The sequence below is a fragment of the Protobothrops mucrosquamatus genome, unplaced genomic scaffold, assembly GCF_001527695.2.
Source record: "Protobothrops mucrosquamatus isolate PMUCROS unplaced genomic scaffold, P.Mucros_1.0 scaffold233, whole genome shotgun sequence".
NCBI classification, from domain to species: Eukaryota; Metazoa; Chordata; class Lepidosauria; order Squamata; family Viperidae; genus Protobothrops; species Protobothrops mucrosquamatus.
In genome coordinates this window covers 936,845-959,772 of record NW_015386584.1, presented here as the reverse complement: position 1 = coordinate 959,772, position 22,928 = coordinate 936,845, and the positions used below count along the sequence as shown (strand labels likewise).

At 36.9% G+C, this 22,928-nt stretch overlaps 1 protein-coding gene across 1 annotated transcript; it reads left to right on the top strand.

Annotated features, from left to right (window-relative positions):
- The first annotated feature begins 1,580 nt into the window (after nt 1–1,580).
- On the top strand, nt 1,581–21,529 carry RAB12 (RAB12, member RAS oncogene family). The gene is made up of 6 exons (XM_015814269.1): nt 1,581–1,818; nt 8,318–8,378; nt 15,931–16,069; nt 17,424–17,513; nt 18,056–18,160; nt 19,479–21,529. The coding sequence occupies exons 1-6, from the start codon at nt 1,581–1,583 to the stop codon at nt 19,590–19,592; spliced, it is 747 nt and encodes a 248-aa protein (XP_015669755.1). The 3' UTR covers nt 19,593–21,529.
- Nucleotides 21,530–22,928: the final 1,399 nt, after the last annotated feature.

Here is a 22,928-nt window from a genome sequence, read left to right as displayed (position 1 = left end):
AATAGTAGTTTTTCCAATCTACTCTGCCATGGTTAGACACCTTTGGAAGTATTGTGCCCAATTCTGGAAACTATAATTGAAAAGAAACAATGTCAAATTGGACCAAGTTTAGTGGAAGGCTACCAAAGTAAAGGATACAAAAAACAATCCTATGAGGAAACATTAAAAGATCTGGATATGTCTACACAAAAGACTACTAAGGATGAAAAAGTAACACCCAGAAATGGGTGGATTTAGTCCCCATTACCCCAGAAGGCAGGATTTCAACCAGTGATCTAAAACTACAGGAATGGGGTTCGGGCTAGACATCAGAAGGATCTTCCTGATTATATATGCTATTAACCAGTGGAATGGGCTGCTACATGAGGAGTTTGAACAGAGGCTGTCAGATTATCTGATAGATCTTCCACCACTAGGTGCCTCCTTCAATGCTAGTTTTATGACTATAGAGCAGTGTTTCTCAACCTTGACAATTTTAAGGCATGTGGACTTCAACTCCCAGAATTGCTGGCTGTGGAATTCTGGGAGTTGAAGTCCACATGCCTTAAAATTGTCAAGGTTGAGAAACACTGCTATAGTATAGAGTAAGACCATTATATTGTGAACATCCAATTTATTACTAGATGATAACAAATAATTAAATGCTTTTGAACTGAAAAATGATTCCCTGCAACCAAGGCGCTAACCTCCGTTAGGATTTCTATTTGGAATGGTTCTCAGCCACAAGTTGCTTTGATAAACTTTTTTAAATGAACACGATTACCTCAGTGAACTATATCTTCCTACTTACCCCACAAAATATCATAACTAAGCAAAATGGGGAGTGTCCTGTTGCAGGGGCTTCCACAATAGGTTTCAAAAAAATCAAGATGGCAGCTGTGATTGCCTTTTTGTAGTGCACATATAAAAAGGGGGTACAGCTGGCATTCCCTAGTTTCAGCTGCCACCTTGACTTTCTTCCTATCCCTGCAAAGATTAGGAACTGTGTTCTCGACCACCACTTTGCTTTTGGCATTGCAAACCATTTTCCAGTGTAGGAAGACCAGATGATGATTAACATTAATTATTAAAATGCAGTAACGGCTGAAAAGTTGACAAGTCTTCCATATCAGTTTTGCCCATTAGTAACGGGCAATGGTGCTTGAAGATAAAGGCTACTTTATAGTAATTTAAAAGGCATAGCTCAGACAGAGATTTTAAAAACACACTCCCTGTAATAACTATATCCCCAGCCATAGAATACGGGAAGCTTGAGGGGTACACGACCTGCCCATTCTTCCAGACCACTATCGTTTCAGGTGATCAAATATGCGGATAAATTTAATAAACGGTTCCCGTTTCCCGCCTGCAGTCCTCCTGGCCGCAAGGGGGCGCGTCTTGCCATCCACCGTCTAGGGCCGCCTCTGGCTTCACTTCCGGGCGGTTGCACCCACTGGCTGGACCTCGGTTTTCTATTTTCTGTTTCTTCTCCTCTTCTCAGGCCGGGGCAAAGTGACGCTCACGGCGGGCGAGGGCAGCCGGTCTCGGGCCGGGCCCTGACTGAGGTGGCGGGGAGTGGGCCGCGCGAGCCGCATGAGTGGATGGAGCCGGGCTCTGGGCTGCAGCGGAGGGGGCCGGGGCTCGGCGGAGGCGGGCTGGGCTCGGCCGGGGTCTCTCCCGCGCTGTCGGGGCCTCAGGCCCGCCGCAGGAAGCAGCCGCCGCGGCCGGCCGACTTCAAGCTGCAGGTGATCATCATCGGCTCGCGAGGCGTCGGCAAGACCAGCCTGATGGAGCGCTTCACGGACGACACTTTCTGCGAGGCCTGCAAGTCCACCGTAGGTACGAGAGGGCCGGGAAGAGAGAGGAAAAGGGTTATCTCGCCTTGGGAAGAGATGGACGGCGCCAGATCGCGTGAGAGGCGGATGCGGGGAAGGGGGAGGGCGAAGGGCAGCCGAGGGCGCCGTTCAGGGCTGGGCAAGCGTTGGATTTGCGCTTTGAACTCTTCCGCCTTTTCTTTCCCGGGGAGGCCGCTTCCCAGTTATGCCGGGGCACATCCCGAACAACGACTGGCCTGAAATCCTCTCCCCTCCTTTCCCTTGCTTCCAGACGCTCCGTGCCCCGATCTGAAAAAGTGAGGATAACTTGCAGGATGTATGTTGTTGTTGTTATTATTATTATTATCTGAAAAAGTGAGGATAACTTGCAGGATGTATGTTGTTGTTATTATTATTATCTGAAAAAGTGAGGATAACTTGCAGGATGTATGTTGTTGTTGTTTTTATTATTATTATTATTATTATTATTATTATTATTATTATTATTATTATTATTATTATTATTATTATTATTTATTGAATTTATATACCGCCCTATCTCCCTTACGGGACTCAGGGCGGTGAACAGGCGATAATAAAAACCACGATAAATATACGCAAATTTCTGTTCTAAAATCAAATTAAATAACAGGCCTGCTCTAAAAATACCCCATACAAAAACCCCACTAAAACATAATCAAACTACGCCAGGGAAACTCAACTTTTAGAAATAAATATGTTTTTTTTCCACCTTTTAAGATGTGTAACTTCCAACTCCCAGAATTCCCCAGCTATAGAATTCTGGGAGTTAAAAGTCATAAATCTTAAAACTGCCCAGATCGAGAAACACTGTGCATTGTTTTAGAACAGGATGGGGAAGCAGTATTTCTTGGTTCATCAGGGAAGAAATTGAAACATAAGACTGCCAATACATCAGTCCTTTTATACACTTTTGTGTATGCTTACATCTGGGATATTGTGAACCCCTCTCATAAGTAATATCCTTTTGCTTCATAAAGTGTAAACTGTAAGAACCTACAATCCTCAATTAAAATGATTGGAATTATTCTTTCGTTAGGAAATGTTACAAACTTTCACAGAATTTGTGTCTGTAATTAGGTTTGGCTATTTAGAAGATTAGAGTGCCAATTTCATAAAGGGGTTAAGGCATCAGATGAGAAACGAAGAGACCATGAGTTTTAGTCCCATTTTAGGCACAAAGCCAGCTGGGTGACCTTGGGCCAGTCACTCACACTCAACCCTAGGAAGAAGGCAATTGCAAGCTACTTCCAAAATCTTGCCAAGAAAACTGCAGCAATTTGTCCAGGCAGTTGCCGACTCAAAGGCTCCCTCAAAAAAGATGATATTTGCCGTTGACTACTAAGGTGTTTTTTTTTTAACCAAGCATCAATGGGCCTTCAATAATCACAATACAGTATCTGTCCACTGCTACTGCAGGCACATTCTGAGGCTCGTTCTGATCATTTGGATATGACCATGGTCAGCTGTGATCTAGCTGCAAATATTAACAAAATTGCTTTTTTATTAAAGGCATGTGGCTGTAGATCTCCCTTTCTTGTTTTGTTTCTAGATTGTCAACTGCAGCATGATAGCTTTTTCTCATTGGAAGAAGCCAGAGAGGGCAACTTTAAAGTATAAGATTGTCTTGGTATCCAGAAAAACCTGTACAGTACTACATTTATGCCATTTGACAAACAGATCAGAGAAAGATTTGCTTTTAAAATTATCAACCATTTGAAATACTCCTCTATGGTTTATACATTTTTCCTAAGGAAAAACGGGTTGTCATGGGGCAGTGCTATGCATATTTTTTCAGAAGTAAATTTCACTGTTTGCAATAGGATTTATTCCAAGGTGAAGTTAGAACTTAGTATCTTAATACAATTCTTTTGAGTGAAACCTTTATGGATTACTTTTAGTAATTTATAGAATTCCTGCTTCTAATAATACTTCACGCATTTCTTTTGTCTCTTGGGAAACCTCTGGATTTGTATGCTTAATTTGAATTGGAAAGATAATTTGTAGTTTGAGTTAATGAAATGCATTAGCTATATCTGTTTCCTGACCAACACATAAAGACTGATGTTGATGAGCAAGTTGCTTTTCGTAAAAATTATACTGGCAGTAGTGACCTCTTAAAAGAAATATACACTGAACTTCATTTACTAGGTTCCCTAATATGTCTTGAAAACCACTATCCTGAAATACACTTCAGAAACCAATTAGGTAATTCTAGCAGTTCATTGTATCTGTAAATAGATAAGTTATTCTTATTGGAATAGACAAATTAAGAAATTAATTTTCCTGATCAGAGCAGATCAGATTTACCTTTCCTAAAATATTTGTTAAACATCTTTATTGTTTATTTGTTTCACAAGGCAAAATTTCATAGTTGTGAAAAAAATGCAGCTGGAACTTGACAGCAGGGGCACTTGGTTTTTAAGGTGGCTGATACATTGTTTTAATTGTCTGTATTCTTTATTCCTATTAATTAATTTATTGTAGTAGAATCTTACAGCAATCTTATAATATTTAACTCAAGATCAGTGATGTTTGCATACTAGTGAGACTTTATAGGACTGTCCACTATATAAAATTGCAGGGAATATTTCTGTATGCTTTTCTTTTTACTCAGGTTAATGATAGGTTGATATACATTTAAATGGATTTATATAAGCCTCACTGAAATACATTTTAATACATATAATTTGCATATACTACATTCATTAGATTTTTAAATTTAATAGTTCACACTCTTGATTTTTTTTCTTTCCTTTATCATGATTAAAAGATGGGATTTCTTTTTATTTAATGTTGGATTAATTGCTATAAATGTAACTTAAATCAGAATATAGTTATATTATAGGTATAATAACGTTACTTTGGCTTCAGTCCTATACTTTGGAGCATATCTCATTGCAATCAGGAGCACTTACTTCTGTGTAAACATGTACCAGGTTGCAATACATGTTACTTTTAATAGTAACTTACCAACATTCATATGTACACTAACTTTAGAAACTGGAAACATGGATTGCAGAAGTTAATGAATAGCTCTGACTCATTTTTTTTTTAGTGTTTTAGTAGCTGGTATTTCCTACAAAATGCACAAAATCCCTCTTAAAATCTGGAAAATCCATTTCCCATCTTCCTATCTTGTGCTTTAATGTATGAGAATAGTTATTATGCCACACATCCTGCCAAAACTATTTCTGTAAACCTCTTCTCACATATCCACACTTTGGTTGGTTACTTGGTTTGTTGGTTGATTACTTGGTTACTTTGTATTATGTAGCTTGGTTACTATATAATACTAAGTATTATACACATATATAATTTACACATTTCCACACTTTGGTTACTTGGTTACTTAGTATTATGTAGCTTGGTTACTACATAATACTAACCCGTTATATGAATGTATAGATCACACATGTGTAAGTTTTTGGACAAATTTAAATTGTCTCCTTTCTGAGTTGAAGGGTAATTTAGAAGTTAATGGTAAATAACATGTTTATTTGATCTGCTTCATTTATCTTTTTCAAGAATAGATGTAGCTGACATGTTGAGCAAATATTTTTCTAAACAAATTGTAGGAGTAGTGTCAAACCAGAAACATTTCAAAGCTGCAAACTGCAATCTTCTCAAGTAGTCCTACACTATCCTGAAAGTGGATTTCTACTTCCCAGGGCACTTTGTCCATTAATCATAAGTGGTTTGTCTTGACCAGTCTACTGCTACAGCCAGACAGAAGTATAATATTGCCACCAAGATTTTAGTATTTGGCACCAGTTGAAAGGAGGGAGAATATATTGGTAACATTTAATGACAGAATTCAGAATGACCTTTCCAGGAGCTTCTAATAGTAGAACTTTACTTAAGTTCGACTGAGCCTGTATAACAAGGATCCCCAATCCCTGGGCCAGGGGCCAGTGCTGGGTTTCAGCCCATCTGGAACTGGGCCGCAGAAGTGGTGGGTGAGCACCCACATGCACACAAAGTTGCATTGTAAAAGCGGTGTGCGCACATGCAAAACCATCCCTTCTCCCTCCTGCCTCCACCAGTCTGCCGAGCCAGAAAGATTGGGGACTGCTGCTGTATAACGTATAAAGTAAAATCATCACAACAACACCATACACCAATGTCCCCTAGATCGTATGATCATGATCTAGGCCAGGGGTGTCAAACTGCGGGCCCACGAGCCAGTTTCATCATACCGAAGCTATGCCCACCCCATTGCCAGCAATGCAAAAAGAGTCTCAATACATCACGATATGTGACGTGGCAAGTTTGACACCCGTGATCTAGGTGCTTGGATTGGTTGCCAAACATCCCACAATAATGTAATCACCGTTTGCAGTCTTCGCTGGCTTCCCCAGAAATTCAGTGGGAAAGCTGGCAAGGAAAGTTGCAAGCTGCTGAACAACCATTTGTTCTGGATTGGACTATCTGTGAAAGCTAACAAAATTAAAATTGAATTAATATGTAGTAAATAAATGCTGGTTTTGAAATAAGAATCAAAATCCATGTTGAGTTATAAACATCTGAAGTAATATAAGAAGAAACAAAACAGGCATGATTTTATTTTATGATTAACTGCACTTTAGGTTTTGGATAATAAACTATTTGAGATTCTTGTTATTTTCAATTATATGAAAATGATTGTATGACTTGCAGGACTTCATCCACTAGGCTGTAGGGAAATTGCTGTGAGAATCTCACATCAATGGTATTTGTAGTTTTATCTTAGCATTTTTCAGAATACACTGAACTCTATGCTAATTGTTGTGACTTGTAGAGTAGCACAGGCTGCACAGCTGTAAACAGCACTGATAAAAACATGGTTTTGATTTTACAGTCTATTGCAGCATTATGAAGGCCATCTTTCTAACGTGTGATTTGGTCATGCTGAGCCAAGTCTAATTCTGTATTTGCTTTTTTGCCCTTTGGCCTACTTGTTCCTCAATTGACATAGCTTACATAGACTGCGATTCTATGCACAGTTATCTGGGGGTATACTCTAATGGATGCAAAGAGATCAATTCTGAATGTGACTTTTGGCATACCACTGAAAAGGATGGTCTTAACCCCTCTTCCAGTTTTGCAATGATAGTCTGAAGTCAATTTGTGAAGAAACATAACCTTCTATCATGAGTAGTAAATAAATAGGAATTGCCAACCCCTTTAATTGCTTTCCTGTGCATTTTTTCCTCTGCCTACCATAATTCTCACCTCTCTTCATCAAGAACACAAAGTGCTGCTATTATGTTTTTGTAAGCAACTCTTGGGGGTTCCTGTCCTAATACATAAACAGTGCCAAAGAGTACCTGCTAATAATTGTGTCTAAAAAAGTACATGTAATTTTCCTTCCTGTGACTTAGAGACAAAACCTCTAGATGGTGGGAGAATGTAAGTACCTCAGACTGTGTTAGTCTTTCATAAACACTTCATGTTCAAATGGAAAGAAAAATAAAGGTGACCAATGACAATAATAATAAGGCAAATAAGGAGTATTTTGGAAGTACTATAATGGGTAGTTTCTTTCTCCTTCCAACTCAGCAAGGTGAGAGACAGGCAGTTATGTAACTCTTAAATCAGATAATCTACATCTAGAGATATGACTTAAAATCCAAAAGAGCAACTGAACACATATCCGACTTTCACTGGTCAATTATTTTGGAAAATTTGATCCGTTTTTTTTCACTGATCCATTTTTTAGAAAGTTATATTATTATGATAACACCTATTAGAAAAGTAAAGGTCCAGTATTCCTTCAGGTACATAAAACAAGTTGAAAATGTTTAAATATCTTAAAAAATGTTTTTGTCATATTTTATGTACATTAGAAAATATTGTCTGTGTATGTAGTATACCTTTACATTGTCAATGAATAATGTTTCTGTGAGTTTAATGTATTTTTAATAAATATTGTTTGAAGCCAGTGATTCTGCACTCATGGCTGACCATTTACCTCATCCGTTTACAGTGTATTCTCAAGATCAGATTTCAGTATACTGTGGTATAAGTTATAATACTTAGAGAATATGTATGAAACATGGATATAATGGAGGATCATTTTTTGAAGTTTTGGGGGTTTTATTGGCAATAGTGAAACAAGAATATCACAGAATGCCATATAAGTTCCATGAGCACACTAAAGTTGAACAAAATTCCTTTCAGTAAGAAATCACCCTTGATTTTTCTAGCATGATCTTTCTTTCCACTGAGTTAGATCAAACTAGAAGTTTTTTTTTAATATAAAGTTTCAGATGGTTCCTATAAAACTGGTCAAGGTATGAGGCATATCTAGTTTAATTTGAGTAAATCATAATATTGAAATCTTTTTATTGAAAGAATTTTCAGTTTTGCAGTTAAGATCCAGATGCAATATCTGTCTTTTATCTCTTCAGCTTGCTTATATATGAACAGGCACAAAATTATCATACTTGTATTTGCATTTGCTATTTATTCCTCCTCTTTTATTTACTGTATTTTATTTATAGGTGTTGATTTTAAAATCAAAACAGTAGAGCTAAGAGGAAAGAAAATTAGATTACAAATCTGGTAAGTAAAAAATAATGCAACCAGCAGAATGTTCTTTTAAATTTTGTGTTCTTGCATGGTTGTGGTATGATGCCTAATATAATTAACTTTTAACTCATTTGCTGCTGAATTTTTTTCTCACACACAGCATATAACTATAGGAACTAGCAATTTGTGAAGTAGTGATCAGAAAGTAGAAATACCAGTTTGAAATAACGACATATTATTTATTGAACTGTAGTGTTCCTGTCTTTAAACCAAATTAGTTTACAATAATAAATAATAGTTATTAAATTATTTCTTTAAATTACATAAAAAATTATTATATTTATTTATATTCTGCCTAACTTCCAGGAACTTCAAAAAGATCAGTTAAATAAGGAGAATATATTTTAATGATTTCATACTTGAACAATTATCAAAAAATTTTGGCTTTTAAAAAAGCTGAGTTGGGTTGTCTAGCTTTCTTCTTACAAAAAAACAAATTCTAAAGGGAAAATAATAATGCAGCAATAGTGCCTCCTTCTCAATTCCAGCATCATTTTTTGAATCTAAATATTATTTAATTGGTAGTTTATTCACAGTATTAAACTTGGATGGGTTAGGAAAGTCTCTCTCATCTATGATATTGGCACCCATGAAAAAAATGAAATGAAAAAAATACTGTTCTGTGATTGGTGATCTCTAATAAGAAAAATATATATAGTTTTAACTCCTTATGGCCAAAATATGAGTGATGATTGTCATAGGCAATTTCTATGTTATTTCATTTCTGATAAAATTTTAAACTAGCATATTACATATCACAAAATTATTCACACTGGTGTGGAGAAAAAAGCTGTTGTGAGAGATTAATCCAGCTTTATTTGGACAATCTTCTTTAAGCTAGCTAATGTTATTAGTCCAGTGTATTAATAGTACATCTTGCATAATTAATAGTAGTAATAACTACTAGATATGTTAACAGCCTAGCAGGGATGAGGGGGGATTCAATGGTTGTTTGGATAATACCATAGAAACAGTTTAGTGATTCTTCTCTTGCACAGATGCAGTCAATTCAGTTTACTAACTCCTCTTGGCAGGTCACCATCAAATCTGTTTGTCGCACCTTGTGTTTGTCTTGCTTCCATCTGAGTTAATTGCTGTTGCATCTTTCGTATCATCCGTTACTCTAATACTTGAAAATTATTGGCATGACTTCATTCCTCATCTGTGTTCCCATCTGGAATCCTAAGGCCACAGAATTGGTACTTGAGCCAGAATGATGGTTAGCCATGATGGTTTGTACTGAAGCTAATAATGAGGTAATGTAGATTTTTTAATGTGCCACTGTCTTTTAGAGTAAAGTTAACCAATTGTTGTGGCTTGGTTAGAGTGATACTTAGAACAGTCTAGCTTTTGAAAAGCTACTGGGTGTTCAGTCCTTATTAACACATGATAGACACCTTTTTAGTTCTGAAATTCTCCATGCATAATATTTCTTTAAATATTTCAATGAAGGTTTTAAAAATACATTAAATTTAGGGCTTGGAATAGTATTTCATTGAAAATAAAGCTCATATGAGATTTCCTACACTAACATATAATAACATTTGCTAATGATGTTTGCCTAATTAGTTGTTTAATACTCAGACTACGTATGTAAAGCTTTTCCTTGAAGGTATGGAAAGGAAATCAAACAGTCCCCTTCTCTGTATTCCATGTCATTCAAATCTCTCCACCATTTCCAGTGGAAAAAGGTTAGAAATTACATTAGAAACAAAAACTGAGAAGATCCAACAGACTTGAGTCAAAGTTTCAAAGTAGCAAAAGGTGAGCATTCGTTTCAGAATGCCAAAGTTCTTAAATAATAAAAGATCCTTTCCCCAAACTGATTGCCATGACTATCTGCAATGCTAAACAAGCAAAAAAACCTGAACAAAACAGGGTGTCTGACTCCAGAGCGTCCCCTTTGGTGATTCCAGTTAAACACACTTTTTGGAATTCCTAGAGCAGTGATGGCGAACCTTTTAGAGACCGAGTGCCCAAACTGCAACCCAAAACCCACTTATGCATCGTCGGGTGCCTGGTAGGCATGGCCCATTGGGTGGGTGTGGCCCATTGGGTGGGCGTGGCCCATTGGGTGGGCGTGGCTGCGGTGGTAACAGCAGACTGGGTGGGACTAAAAAGTTCAATCAATTAATTCCAACTTTGCAAGATTTTTTTTTCCCACGAGAAGTTGAAATTGACTGATTGATTGAACCTTTTTTTTTTTGCACATGGCGGCAGAGGCCTAAAGTGAAAAGGTTTTATAAAACCCAGCTGAAGGCCTAGGACTGGGGCGACGGCGCGCGTGCCCACAGAGAGGGCTCTGAGCGCCGCCTCTGGCACCCGTGCCATAGGTTCGCCACCACTGTCCTAGAGGGTGGGTAAATCTTTTGTGAGTTTTTGAGGAGCAAGGCAAGGGCTTGTTGGGGAGGGCTCAGTGTGGCCACCTCTGACCAGCAGATCTTGTACTGTGCTCTCGGAATAAATTTCTCCTCTACTTCAAATTGCCCTTGTTCTGCATTCTTTAGTCCTACTTTGGAAATGGCTGTATAGTTGTTTCCTTCTAACAATTGTAAGGCTTTTTTCGATTCAGTGGAGTTGAGTAAAGCACACAAGGATTTTTCTCATCCATTTGAATTAATGAAGATGCACTTTAGATGAAAGACTTTCACAATACAAATGTGACTGACCCTCTATATTTTAATATTTGGACAAATTTCTCATTCAAGCTGTAGGATTTTCCTTTCTCCACCATTTCCCAATTCATCTTCTAAAAATCAGGAATCTTATGTCACTGTTGCATAATTTTCTTAAGAACTGACTTCAGCTGTAGAATTAAGCAGAAAGAATGTTAAAGAATCTGGGCTTCAAGCTTGACAAATGTTTCTGGTTATCTTTTATTTCCTGTAAAAATAAATCTGATTAGCAATGGATGGGACAGCATCAAGGAATTCCAGGTTGGAAGGAGGGGGGGGCTAGGAGAAGGCAGTTATGAACCATTTCTGTTTCGTTGTGTTCAAGAATCCAGTTTGTAGGACACTTTAGTTTTAATTATGCTGTTAAATAAGTATTGTTCCTTTACTTGTTCCTCTATTCTGTTTAGCACAAAACAATGATTTAATCAAAGCTAGAGTTCAAGTATATGTTTTTCATTTTAAATATGCCTTTATATTTAAGCCTTCTAAAAATGTTTGGTAAAGCTAATTTTCTGGTGAACAGGTGTAATTAAGACTTACATTTTCAGCAAAAGCAATACATCAAGAGATGCTGATTATTATATTAGAAATGGTAGCGTTATCATGCTAGGAATAGTAGTACATACTTATCACACCTTATTTTCATTTTATTTAGAAGTGCTTATATGGGCTACTTGGTCAATATTCTTTCCTTTTGTTTGTCCAATTGTGATAGGATCCCCAATTTGATAGGATTATTTGTTTAAATTAAATAGAAATGGGACTGTCTTGGCAGCAGTGAGTAGAAAACTGACTGTGATAAAATGCCACCAAGTACCAAATGTAGCATTGTTGTTACTGTTAAGGCTGAAGAACAAATTGGAACAACTTCATAAACATGGCACAACACAGGAGAACAAACTCATCAGGGCAAGATTCAGCAGTCCATATGCATTTAAAAGACAAAGGCCACTCTTTCAAAGACAGCGAAGTCCACATTTTGGACAGAGAGGACTGTCTGAAAGAGGGGTCAAAGAGACCATCTATGTCAAAATTGAACAGCCCTCTCTCAACAGAGGGAGAGGGATACTACATCATCTATCTCCAGTCTACAACACAGTCCTTTCACCAGTTCCAAGAAGCTCCACACACATTTGCACTACTCAGGTGACCCTGAAGACACATATAAGCTTCCAGGTAGCACTAACAACTCACTAAAAGAATACAAATGACCAGCTATCTGCAAGGAGTATAAATCTTTCCATTCCCCACCATCCAGTCAGAGCTGAAGAAGCTTCTTGGATAAGAAGCTAAATGTCTTCAAAGAAAAACAAGAAAGTCCAGTTGCCTTGTGAAAAAGCATCTTTGGGATAACAAATTGGAATCTTTCTTGGGCAGGCTACCTTTTCAGTATCCAAAAAGACTAAATGGATAGGGTGAATATAATTGCAAAAATTCAGTGGCATGAAAATGATTATGCAGCTTGGGCCTCCTTGTAAAAATTGTCAGTGTAATGATAAATATACATGATAAGGTCAGTGATAATGATGGATACTGATAATAATGAAATCTAGACAGAAACATTTGGTTCTGTCTAATGTGGGAGAGCAGCTGTTGTTTTTACATAGATATTTCCTTATTCTGCACTCTTGAATAGAAAGACCAGACAACCATTTGTCTGAAATGATATAGGGTTTCCTGCCTGAGCAGGAGGTTGGGCTAGAAGACCTCCAAGGTCCCTCTCAACTCTAGTAGTAGTAGTAGTAGTAGTAGTAGTAGTAGTAGTAGTAGTATTTGACATAGATTCAGTAGATTTATATCTGCCCTTAAAAACTGCTAGAATTCGTAAATGGAGAACTCGGAATGCATACATGTTTTGCAATTAATATATCTGAGATGTAGCATTGTCTTCTATATGATTTTCTATATAATACTGCTGTTTTTGTTCTTTGGTAGTATTAAGTCTTCAGTATATGCATACTGAAGGGTTTATGGCTTGTCTTCCCACTGTGGCTATTTTGTCTCTAAACATTTATCCCAGTTGATTGGAAGAACCTTCAAACCAAGCTTGTTAAGAAAGAGATTTTTGAGATAAAATAGAGTACATACAGAAACATTTTTGTATGTGCATTGAGTTTAATGAATCTCAGTCAGAATGTTCATTTACTCTATCTACATATGTATTGAGCTGTCATAATGTATGAGAACTGAAACTGGACTTAAGAATTGAGAAGGCAGGATTGGATGATTATTGGTAGCTAGGGGCCATAATTAACATGGAAGGAGTGCTGATAACAAGATGGGTGGGGCCATATATAGGGTGGGCCTGGATTTGAGAAAAATACGAGTTCTTTATGCCTATTTTAGAACATACTTTATGGTTGTTGTGTATTCTTCCCAACTCAGTTTTCAGCACTCATGCCGTGAGGCCTCAAAAAAGGGTCTTGGGGAAACACTGCAATTCAGAGTCACGTGTCCATTTCTGACTGAAAGGGTACTTTAGGCCTGCTTTGCCCCTCCCTCACGTTTCCAGGCCAGTAAAATTGATTTCCTTAACTAGCTGTTTTAATGTTAATATCAAGAATAATTTCTCTTTGGGGAGTTTCAGGCAGTTAATGCCTTCCTCTAACCTTCCAAGTCTTCAACCATTTATATGTTTTCTGTAAATGTCTGACGCCATTTAATGGATTGTCTGTTGTGACCTAAGAATGGGATTTGGCATGTTTTGCATTCTGTCTTGGATAAGAAAATGCAGTATTTGGGGAATCTTGATCAAGTCTGTTGTCTTAGAACAGGGGTTCCCAACCAGGGGTGCTTGGGTTTTCAAAACTATAGCCTATATGCATAATTTGTGGCCATTATTCTGAATTTTTGTAAGGGGTGCGAGAATATATCAGAAGCATTCTAGGGGTGCGAGGTATGGAAAAGGTTGGGAACCACTGTCTTAGAAGAACGTACCTTGAAGGTATTCCTGATGCTGAAGCTGTGTAAATCCTTTTCTAATCATATCAAAGCAAAAGCTGTTCACAACATGGCCAAATCAACCTTCTGACATCTAGAAAATGTAGATAAAAGGCAGCTTCTCTGTTCTGCATACCAGGCTGCTCTACACTGCCTCTTTCCTTGTCAATTTGTTAGAGTCATACTCTCTTCCTTATATAACAAAAATGAAAATTTTAATTTGTGTGTTAGAAAAGGTGCTAATAAGATTGTATTTGCTTTTTCTGGTCAGGATCTTAGAGAAAAGTACTGGAATTGCAAGTTCTCCTCATCAAAAAAATTATGTTGATAAATGAGAATGCCACTTGAAAGTCTAGTATTATAAATAGATCTAATTTTCCACATACAAGAAAAAGAGGTTCATAAAGGCATAACTTTTTGTAAAGATAATATAGCATTTTAATTATTTCAATATTCATAAAATATGCACCCTAAATCTATTAAATGCACTGTTTGAAAGGTACTTACGGTACATTGATATTTGAGTTTATTAATGTAAGGTATATTGGTACATAGTATAGGTGTGTACATTTATAGGAAATGCTTGTGCTTTGTTTAAGGCAGCTGATTGTCTGGAACAGATTAGAAGCTCATTTCTCTAAGAACTCAAAGTATGCAGATTAAAGTATGCATATTTTATATAAGGAATGTTCTAAAAACTCACAGCTTACAGGCTAATTTCAACTTTATTTTATCTATTTATTCAATTTATATCACCCCCATGATACCCATGTGACTCTGTGATGCTTACATAATGAAAAAACCCAATTAGAAATAAAAAGAAAATAAAGGCTATTTATTCACAGTTACTCCATCTGGAATCATTTAGAGTGATGATGTTATTATAGTAAAGTTAGCAATTATAGCAGTGTTGACAAAGAAAACTAAAAGAATAACCTTAATAAGTATTCATCTCTTCCTAGTAAACCCAAAAGAGTATGACAAACTGAAAGGATTTCCTCTTCTACATGAATAAAACCTGTAACTGGGTTCCTAAATACATTTATTAAAATTTTAAAATTGTAGTTGTACCTTGATGAAAATTAATAGTTATTCTCAACTCAAACAGGATTGAAATTCTAAAAACAAAATCTCTTATAACATACAACATCTTCGAATCTCTCATTGGAAACAAGGAGGATTTAATTATGAGAAAATGTGTTTGTTTTGAGATAAGTGATTTGAATATGCAGGAACAGGAAACATATGCTCAAGTCTTATCTCTTGCCATCAATGCTGCCCATGAGCAAATGGAGCAGGTCTGGATGCTTCTCTGTCTTGTTGCTATCAGAGGAAGCGATAAAGTGATGTCCATATCTAACTAAAACCCTGAGATTATGTAAATTCACGTCTCATTTCTCTGAACTTTCACTTGGCTTATGCTCTTGTGTTGTTGTTGTTTTTAACATACCACAATATATGCCTAGCCATAACTGGTAAGATTCTAAAGTAGAAGCTAGGGCACTAATAACAAGATTTATGATCATCATGTTGCATGCTTGAATCCACAGTCACATAGTTGTCTTGTATGAATTTACCACTGCAATCACTCACTGACTATACACATAGAAACAAGATAGCTTCTGCATGCACATTCCTTTACAAGAAATTATTTTCTTTGGGGGAGGTTTCTTATTTTTTTTTTCTTTAGCCCTTGCCTTTTTGGTAGGAAAAATGCAGACTTTAAGGCAGGGGTAGTCAACCTTGGCTCTTTTATGACTCGCTCAGGAATTCTGGGAGTTGAAGTCCACGAATCATAAAAGAGCCAAGGTTGACTACCCCTGCTTTAAGGTATAAAATTTATTATAGAAATTTGAGATGCTCTGTAAAGTAGTTAAATATTTGTATCTATATTTGCTGCTGCTTCCTAGGGACACAGCAGGTCAAGAAAGATTCAACAGCATTACCTCAGCTTATTATAGAAGTGCCAAGGGAATAATATTGGTATATGACATCACAAAGAAGGAGACGTTTGATGATTTGCCAAAATGGATGAAAATGATTGATAAGGTAAGTTTAAATTTCCCAAAATGAACAGGGTTGATTTTGGTCCTTAAAATAGGTTTTATGTCAGTGCTAAATGTGGCAATTCAGCTCTGAAGAGTTCTCCTACTGCAATGTGGCCATTATCTAGATCACAGGTGTCAAACTCGCCGTGTCACGTGATGTGTCACGACGTATCGTGATTTTTTTTTGCGTTGCTGGGGTGGGCGTGGCCTCCGTATGATGCAACTGGCCCGCAGGCCAGCAGTTTGACACCCCTGATCGAGATCTTTGAGTGTTAGCTATCAGTTCTCTAATATTGCATAATCAGGTATTTCCACATCGTTAATTGTTAAAATTGAACAGGGTATAAGATTAAATTTCACAAATAAGGTATGTGACCTTTTAAAAATAGGAAATACTTATGACAATGATGGCGAACCTTTTAGAGACCGAGTGCCCAAACTGCAACCCAAAACCCACTTATTTATCGCTGGGTGCCAGGTGGGCGTGGCCCACTGGATGGGCATGGCTATGGTGGTCATGGCAGATTGGTGGGTGTGGCCAAGGTGGGTGTGATCACCTCAATGTTGCTCGTGGGAAGGGACGCCTCTGGGGGCCGGGCAGGGTTGGGTGAGATCCAGAGGGTCTCTGGCAGGTGGGGCGGTGGGCAGGAGGCTCGTCCTGTGGGGAAAGGTAAGGCGAGGCAGGGTGGGGGTGCCATTGTCACACAGGGCAAGGTGAGGCAGGGGCCGGGGTGGCTGCTGCCTGACACCATCGGTCCCTGCACACAGAGGCCAGCGAGCGCATGGGTGCTGGGATGCATCCAGCCACGTGGGACCTCGGCGAGTTAGCGGGTGGCTGGTTGAAGAGGGCGGTTGCCATCTCTGGGGCATGGCGCGTGTGCCCACAGAGAGGGCTCTGAGTGCCGCCTCTGGCACGCGTGCCATAGGTTCGCCACCACTGACTTATGATTTTTACCTTTCATTGATTGATATTTAAGCATTAAGTGGTAGCACATTATTGAAAAGGCTGACTTCTAAACATAAACAAAAAAAAGCATAAAGTAGTTATATGCCATAAGCTTTGAGACAAAGCTTTCCCTATCTAATATTATTTAGTACATTATTTTTCTGTTTTTCATTATTTTATAGTTGCATAACAATAGTAAATTTGTATTAGAAACAATATACATCAAAAAGCCACCAAAATAAAGCACAATCATTCATGATAATATGTGCACAGATCCATAGTGTGATTTGTAAAGAACATACTGGTCAAATATCTTCACTCTCTTATATGAAAACTAAAGCCTCATTTGTAAACAGACATTTGTAAATGATTGTATTGTTTTTTTTTCTTTTTTCTTTTTTCTTTCCAGTATGCCTCAGAAGATGCAGAGCTACTATTGGTTGGAAATAAGTTAGACTGTGAAGTGGACAGAGAGATTAGTCGGCAACAAGGAGAAAAAGTAGGTCAAGATAAAAGTCAACATTCATTCTTGTGGAAATGTGAAGATCACAGAAGCTAAACATTGAATATATTTGTAATATCAAAACTATTTCCATTTGTTTGCCCTTAAGCACTTCTTAAGGCTAAGGTCTTACAAGTGATATACAGAATAAACCAATAAGGTGATCATTGAGGATTTCTGATTAATTTATATCAGGAATCTATATCTCTTACAGTATGTTAGTTTCCAAATCTAAAAAATAGTGTCATTTATTCAGAGGAATTCTGCCACTGAGGAATTTGCAAGGAAATAAAGATTTGCTAGGATTAGAAATCACCATAACGACAGTAAAAATAAAATTTTGAAAGACGAGATCAAATATTTTCAATGTTAACTATTTTTAAAAAATGATTTTTAAAATATTACCCATTTATAATTAAAATTATCTAATGTTATTGTAGTATACAGTAAGTTTTAGGAATTTGTTTTTCAATCCAGTGAAAGATTTTTGTAATTGAACTGACCCAGTAATATAAATCTTTATTTTTTTCCCCTAATAGTTTTCTCAGCAGATAACTGGGATGCGTTTTTGTGAAGCTAGTGCCAAGGATAATTTTAATGTGGATGAAATATTTTTAAAACTAGTTGATGACATTTTAAAAAAGGTAAATGATCTTTATACTGTAAGAAATTAACTTCCTATGAAATTTAATATAAGTAATCCCTAGACATCAGTGATTTAGTCAGAGCTAACTGTATTAATTTGTTGACTGTATATACAGTATTTATGAAACAATTTTAGCAGCTTTTAATTGCTGAATTATCTCTGCTTGCTTCAGTTGGCAGATAAAACTGTTTCATAGGATAATTGATTAATGTGGTTGAATGTTAATGTATATAACGAATAGGAAATTTTATGGATACTCCTTTAATATTACCTAAGAAATTTTAACGTAATCTTAATTTAAGGTACAAATGTAGACTAGATTGTGAAAGCAATACTATGCTTGCATTCTAGATTAGGTGTCTCATACTTATAGCCTAGCTAGGTATTACATACATTTTGTGTGATTGACTCTCAAACACAGTAGAAGAGAATTCAGTTCAGTCTGTTTTGAAGTCAAGGTGGTCTGATGAATGTTTGTAAGTTATACAGAAGTTGTCTGCGTCTCTGGATATAAAACGAAAATCTGGTCTTCTGAAGAGTGAGAAATGCTGTCAGACAGTGGCCAAAGTGACATGATTAAGAAAATAACCCTGTTGCACAGTGAAAATTGTTTTTCTATTTAATTAATTTATATTTAATGGTACACAGTGATATTTTTTGTTTTCTTCGCTTTTTATTTAAAAGTGACTCGTAGCAATGTATGAAACACTAAAATGCTGCACTGTCAGACTAATTAACTGGCCTCTGCATGGCATTCATGACCATTTGAGCTTGAAAAGAGGTGTAGAGCAATATCACCCTTGGCCACTTGAAGATCTGTGATTTCGACTCCCAGATTTCCCCAGCCACACATCTTCATGTCATGGTTGAGAAACATTTGATGTAGAGAGAATATAAAGGTAGACTTTGACTTACGACCACAATTGAGCCCAAAATTTGTGTTGGTAAGTGAGTTTTGCCCCATTTTACTAAATTTCTTGCCACATTTGTTAAGTGAATTTGGCTTCTCTATGGACTTTGCTTGTCGGAAGGCCACAAAAGGTGATCACATGACCCTGGGACACTGCAACCGTCATAAATACCTGTCAGTTGCTAAGTGTCTGAATTTTGATCATGTAATCACGGGGATGTTTCAGAGGTCATAAGTGTGAAAAACAGTCATAAGTCACTTTTTTCAGGGCTGTTGTAACTTCAGTCTGTCACTAAACGAACCGTTGTAAGTCGAGGACTACCTGTACTTATAGATGTATGTATATCGGCTTCAGTAGAATTCTGTGTAAGATGCTGCTGACGTGTATTTTTGGTGTTCATTTAAGATGCCTTTGGATGTAATAAGAAATGAATTGTCCAACAGCATCCTGTCCCTGCAGCCAGAACCAGAGATTCCACCAGAACTGCCTCCTCCAAGACCTCATGTCCGTTGTTGCTGACTTGCTATTGCTTCCCCCAGAGTGGAAAAGATGACAAGCAAAAAGAAAAGGCGAAAGCGGTTTCATTCTGTACTACAATCACGTGGCAGTTGTTTGTTGCACTTTGATTCAGAGTCAAAACTACACACTAATTTGTAAATACGCAGATATGCAAACCTAGATAGGATAATGCTGTAACTGGTTAAATATTGCTCTTTCCACAGATTTTTTTCACTTCTCTTTTCTCAGCCCTATAAATATTGTACAATTTGGTGGGAAACACAGTACTCCCAAACCTAGGATGTAAGAAATTAAATGCATACTTAATTATTCTCAACATAAATGTTGTAATAGTCCTCAATATAAACAGAATCTCTTAGTATATGGTGCTTTGATAGCTTTTTTAAAGAAAATATTTTAAATTTCAACTCAACATATATAAAGCTTTCTGAAGCAGCATTATCCCTTATAAATTCAAATAAATTGCTGGTAAAACACTTCTGTGTCTGATTATTCAGAAGTAAGTTCTTGGTCACTGGGCTTACAGGTTTATTCTAGGGTAGGGATTGATAGCCTTGAAGCCTTTGAGTGCAGTCCATCAAGTATCATAGTAGGCCTCCAGTCACTTCAACAGGTGATTTCAGGCAGGTATACTGAAGTGAAGGGGGATTGTATAGCAGCGGGATTGAGCTCTGAACACACAGGCAAATAGTGTCACCAGTACTTATTTATTTATTAACTTTCACCTTAGGCCATTTGTATGTGTGTACCAAGGCACTGTGTTCTGTGTAGTTTTTAAAGGATGAATTGGCACCTTGACCTAATTAGTGTCCTCAAACATAAATTAATTAGCAGTCAGATACTGTAAAAAGCAAAGAAATATTTGCAAATTATTTTTTAAAAAAGGTTTAAGAGTTATTTCTTCTGTCATAGACAAGTTCTTTTAAAGTTATTTTTAAACCATTTCCTATGTTATAAGGAATAATGTATGTTTATTTGTGTGAAACAAATTCTAAGCTAAAGAGGAATTGGCCTTTTTTATTTTTATTTTGGTCATAATGAATTTGTGAACTGTATCTTTTTGGTATATCTTTTATTAAATCTGCGCTGTATACCTTAGTTGTGATAAACCAGTAGTTTTGTATTTGAATAACTTGATAAGTCTTTAATGTTGTGGTATTGAAAAGCATTGTCGTTCTATACTAAAGACGTGCCAATAAACTTTTGTATTTATGAATGACAGTGGAACTGCATCTCTTACTGGAATGCCAAATCTCAAATACTCTTCTCCCGAGGATCCAATTTTGAGAGAAATTGATAAAATTATCTCTATAGTTGGTTAAACCTGTATATGTGGATGTATTGACTTGCAACAAAATCTTACGCATGCTTTTTCAGTTGTGAATTCCATTGAATTCAATGCAATTCAATCCATTATCAGTGTTTAAGACTAAAACCCTAATCAAGCTGCTATCCTACGGCTTGTTACAGTACTTCAAGATACTGTAGCAAAAGTAATGATGATTTATCAATGCATGAGCTTCAGTTATATGTACTAAGCAATTAGTCTGAATTCTGACTTTTCTGAATTATTTTTTTCAGATTTCTGAGACAAAAAACTACAGTTTAAGTATACAAAATGGTTTTATTGAACTTAGTACATCTTATTTAAATCATTTAGGTCCAAATAATTAAAAAATGCACAATCGAAATGTATTTCTTCTACCACAATGTGCCTATACAAGTGTCATTCTTCATACAGATACTTTAAGGCTTTCTACCATAATTGATTAGATGAAGTTTGCCATTTTTGTACCACTGTAAACTTGTATTATAGGTGATAACAATGAAAACAGACTTATGGACAATACATTTAAACTTGATAAACATTTAGGTGATTTTTTCCCCTGTATTTAAAATGTGTTGTTTGCTTTCAATTCTTGAATAAAAGTATAAGAAAAAAATTCTGTATACATGTTTACATCTTACCGGCACTGTTTCTTCTAATATATGGAGGAATTTATATATTTTGGATGCCTGGTAGGCCTTCAGGTGATAATTAAATATCCATATATACATAAGACTTAAAAAGGCCTTGGCTAAAACCTGTAGTAACAGGGAAATCCCATTAGGGGTCACTGGTTCACTTTATATAAAATATTTTGCATAGTGCACAACAGTTCTTAACTGATGTGTCTTGAACTGCAGTTTTTTCTTTACTACAGTTTTAATACAAAAAACAAAATCGTTGTCCCAAATAAATACAAAAAGGCAAGCTTGCACCTCCAGACAAGGGCATTAGGGTAAACATAATTAAAGAAATTCCATTAATGTGAAACTACTTGGGAACAAAAAGTGAGTGATGATTCAAGCTGAGTCTTAGGGTCTAGGGCCAGCCAGTGGTGGGATTCAGCCAGTTTGCACCACTTTGGCAGAACCGGTAACTAATTTTTTGTTGCCCAGGCCCAGAAGCGGCATCCACACAGAGAACTGGTTGTTCACATAATTGAATCCCACCACTGTCTAGGGGCCTTTTCAGTAGTGGTTCTGGAAAATTAGAAACCTATCATTGATTTGCACATAAATAAGAAAAAATCAAGGCAGAGTTATTACATCACAGAATTGAAAAGCCATTAAGGTGCACTTGCTCGAATGTATGAAATTTCCACCATCTATCCTACCTTGTTTGAAGATTCCCAGTGATGGGAATTACCATTTCTCTACACAAGTCTACTGCTCGATTACTCTTAATGACAGGATTTTATCCTAACATCAGAATCTACATTCTTGTAATTTAAGATAGGGGTCTCCAACCCCCAGTCCATGGACCAGTACTGGGCCGCAGCATGCCAGCAACTGGACCGCACAAACAAGCAAAGCCCCATCCGTGAGATGCAGGCAACATACAAAACCATGCATTATCCGGTCCATAGAAAAACCTCTCTCCACGGAACCGGTCCCTGGTGCCCAAAAGGTTGGGGACCTCTGATTTAAGACCATGATTCCATATTTGTATTCTGTAACAATGGAAAAATAAGTTGTGGCCTTCTATGTGGCATCTTTTTAGAAGAATACTATCATCCCAATTTGGTAACTCTTCTCATTGCAAACATACACATTATGTTTTTCTCCAAAGGATTTTATGGCGTTCTGATTTTCTTCATTGTCTTTTAGAACTAGGCGTGTCTATGCTATTCACCTCAGTAGCTCTGAGAATTTCATATATTTTAGTTTTCCCAGGTGCATTCGCTATAAAAGTTATTCCTGGGAGAAATTCCTGGATAACGCGGAAGGTCTCTGAAAGGGAACAGTGTTGCTTTGGCCCAGAATTGTATAGCTGCTAATGCTTTCTTGCCA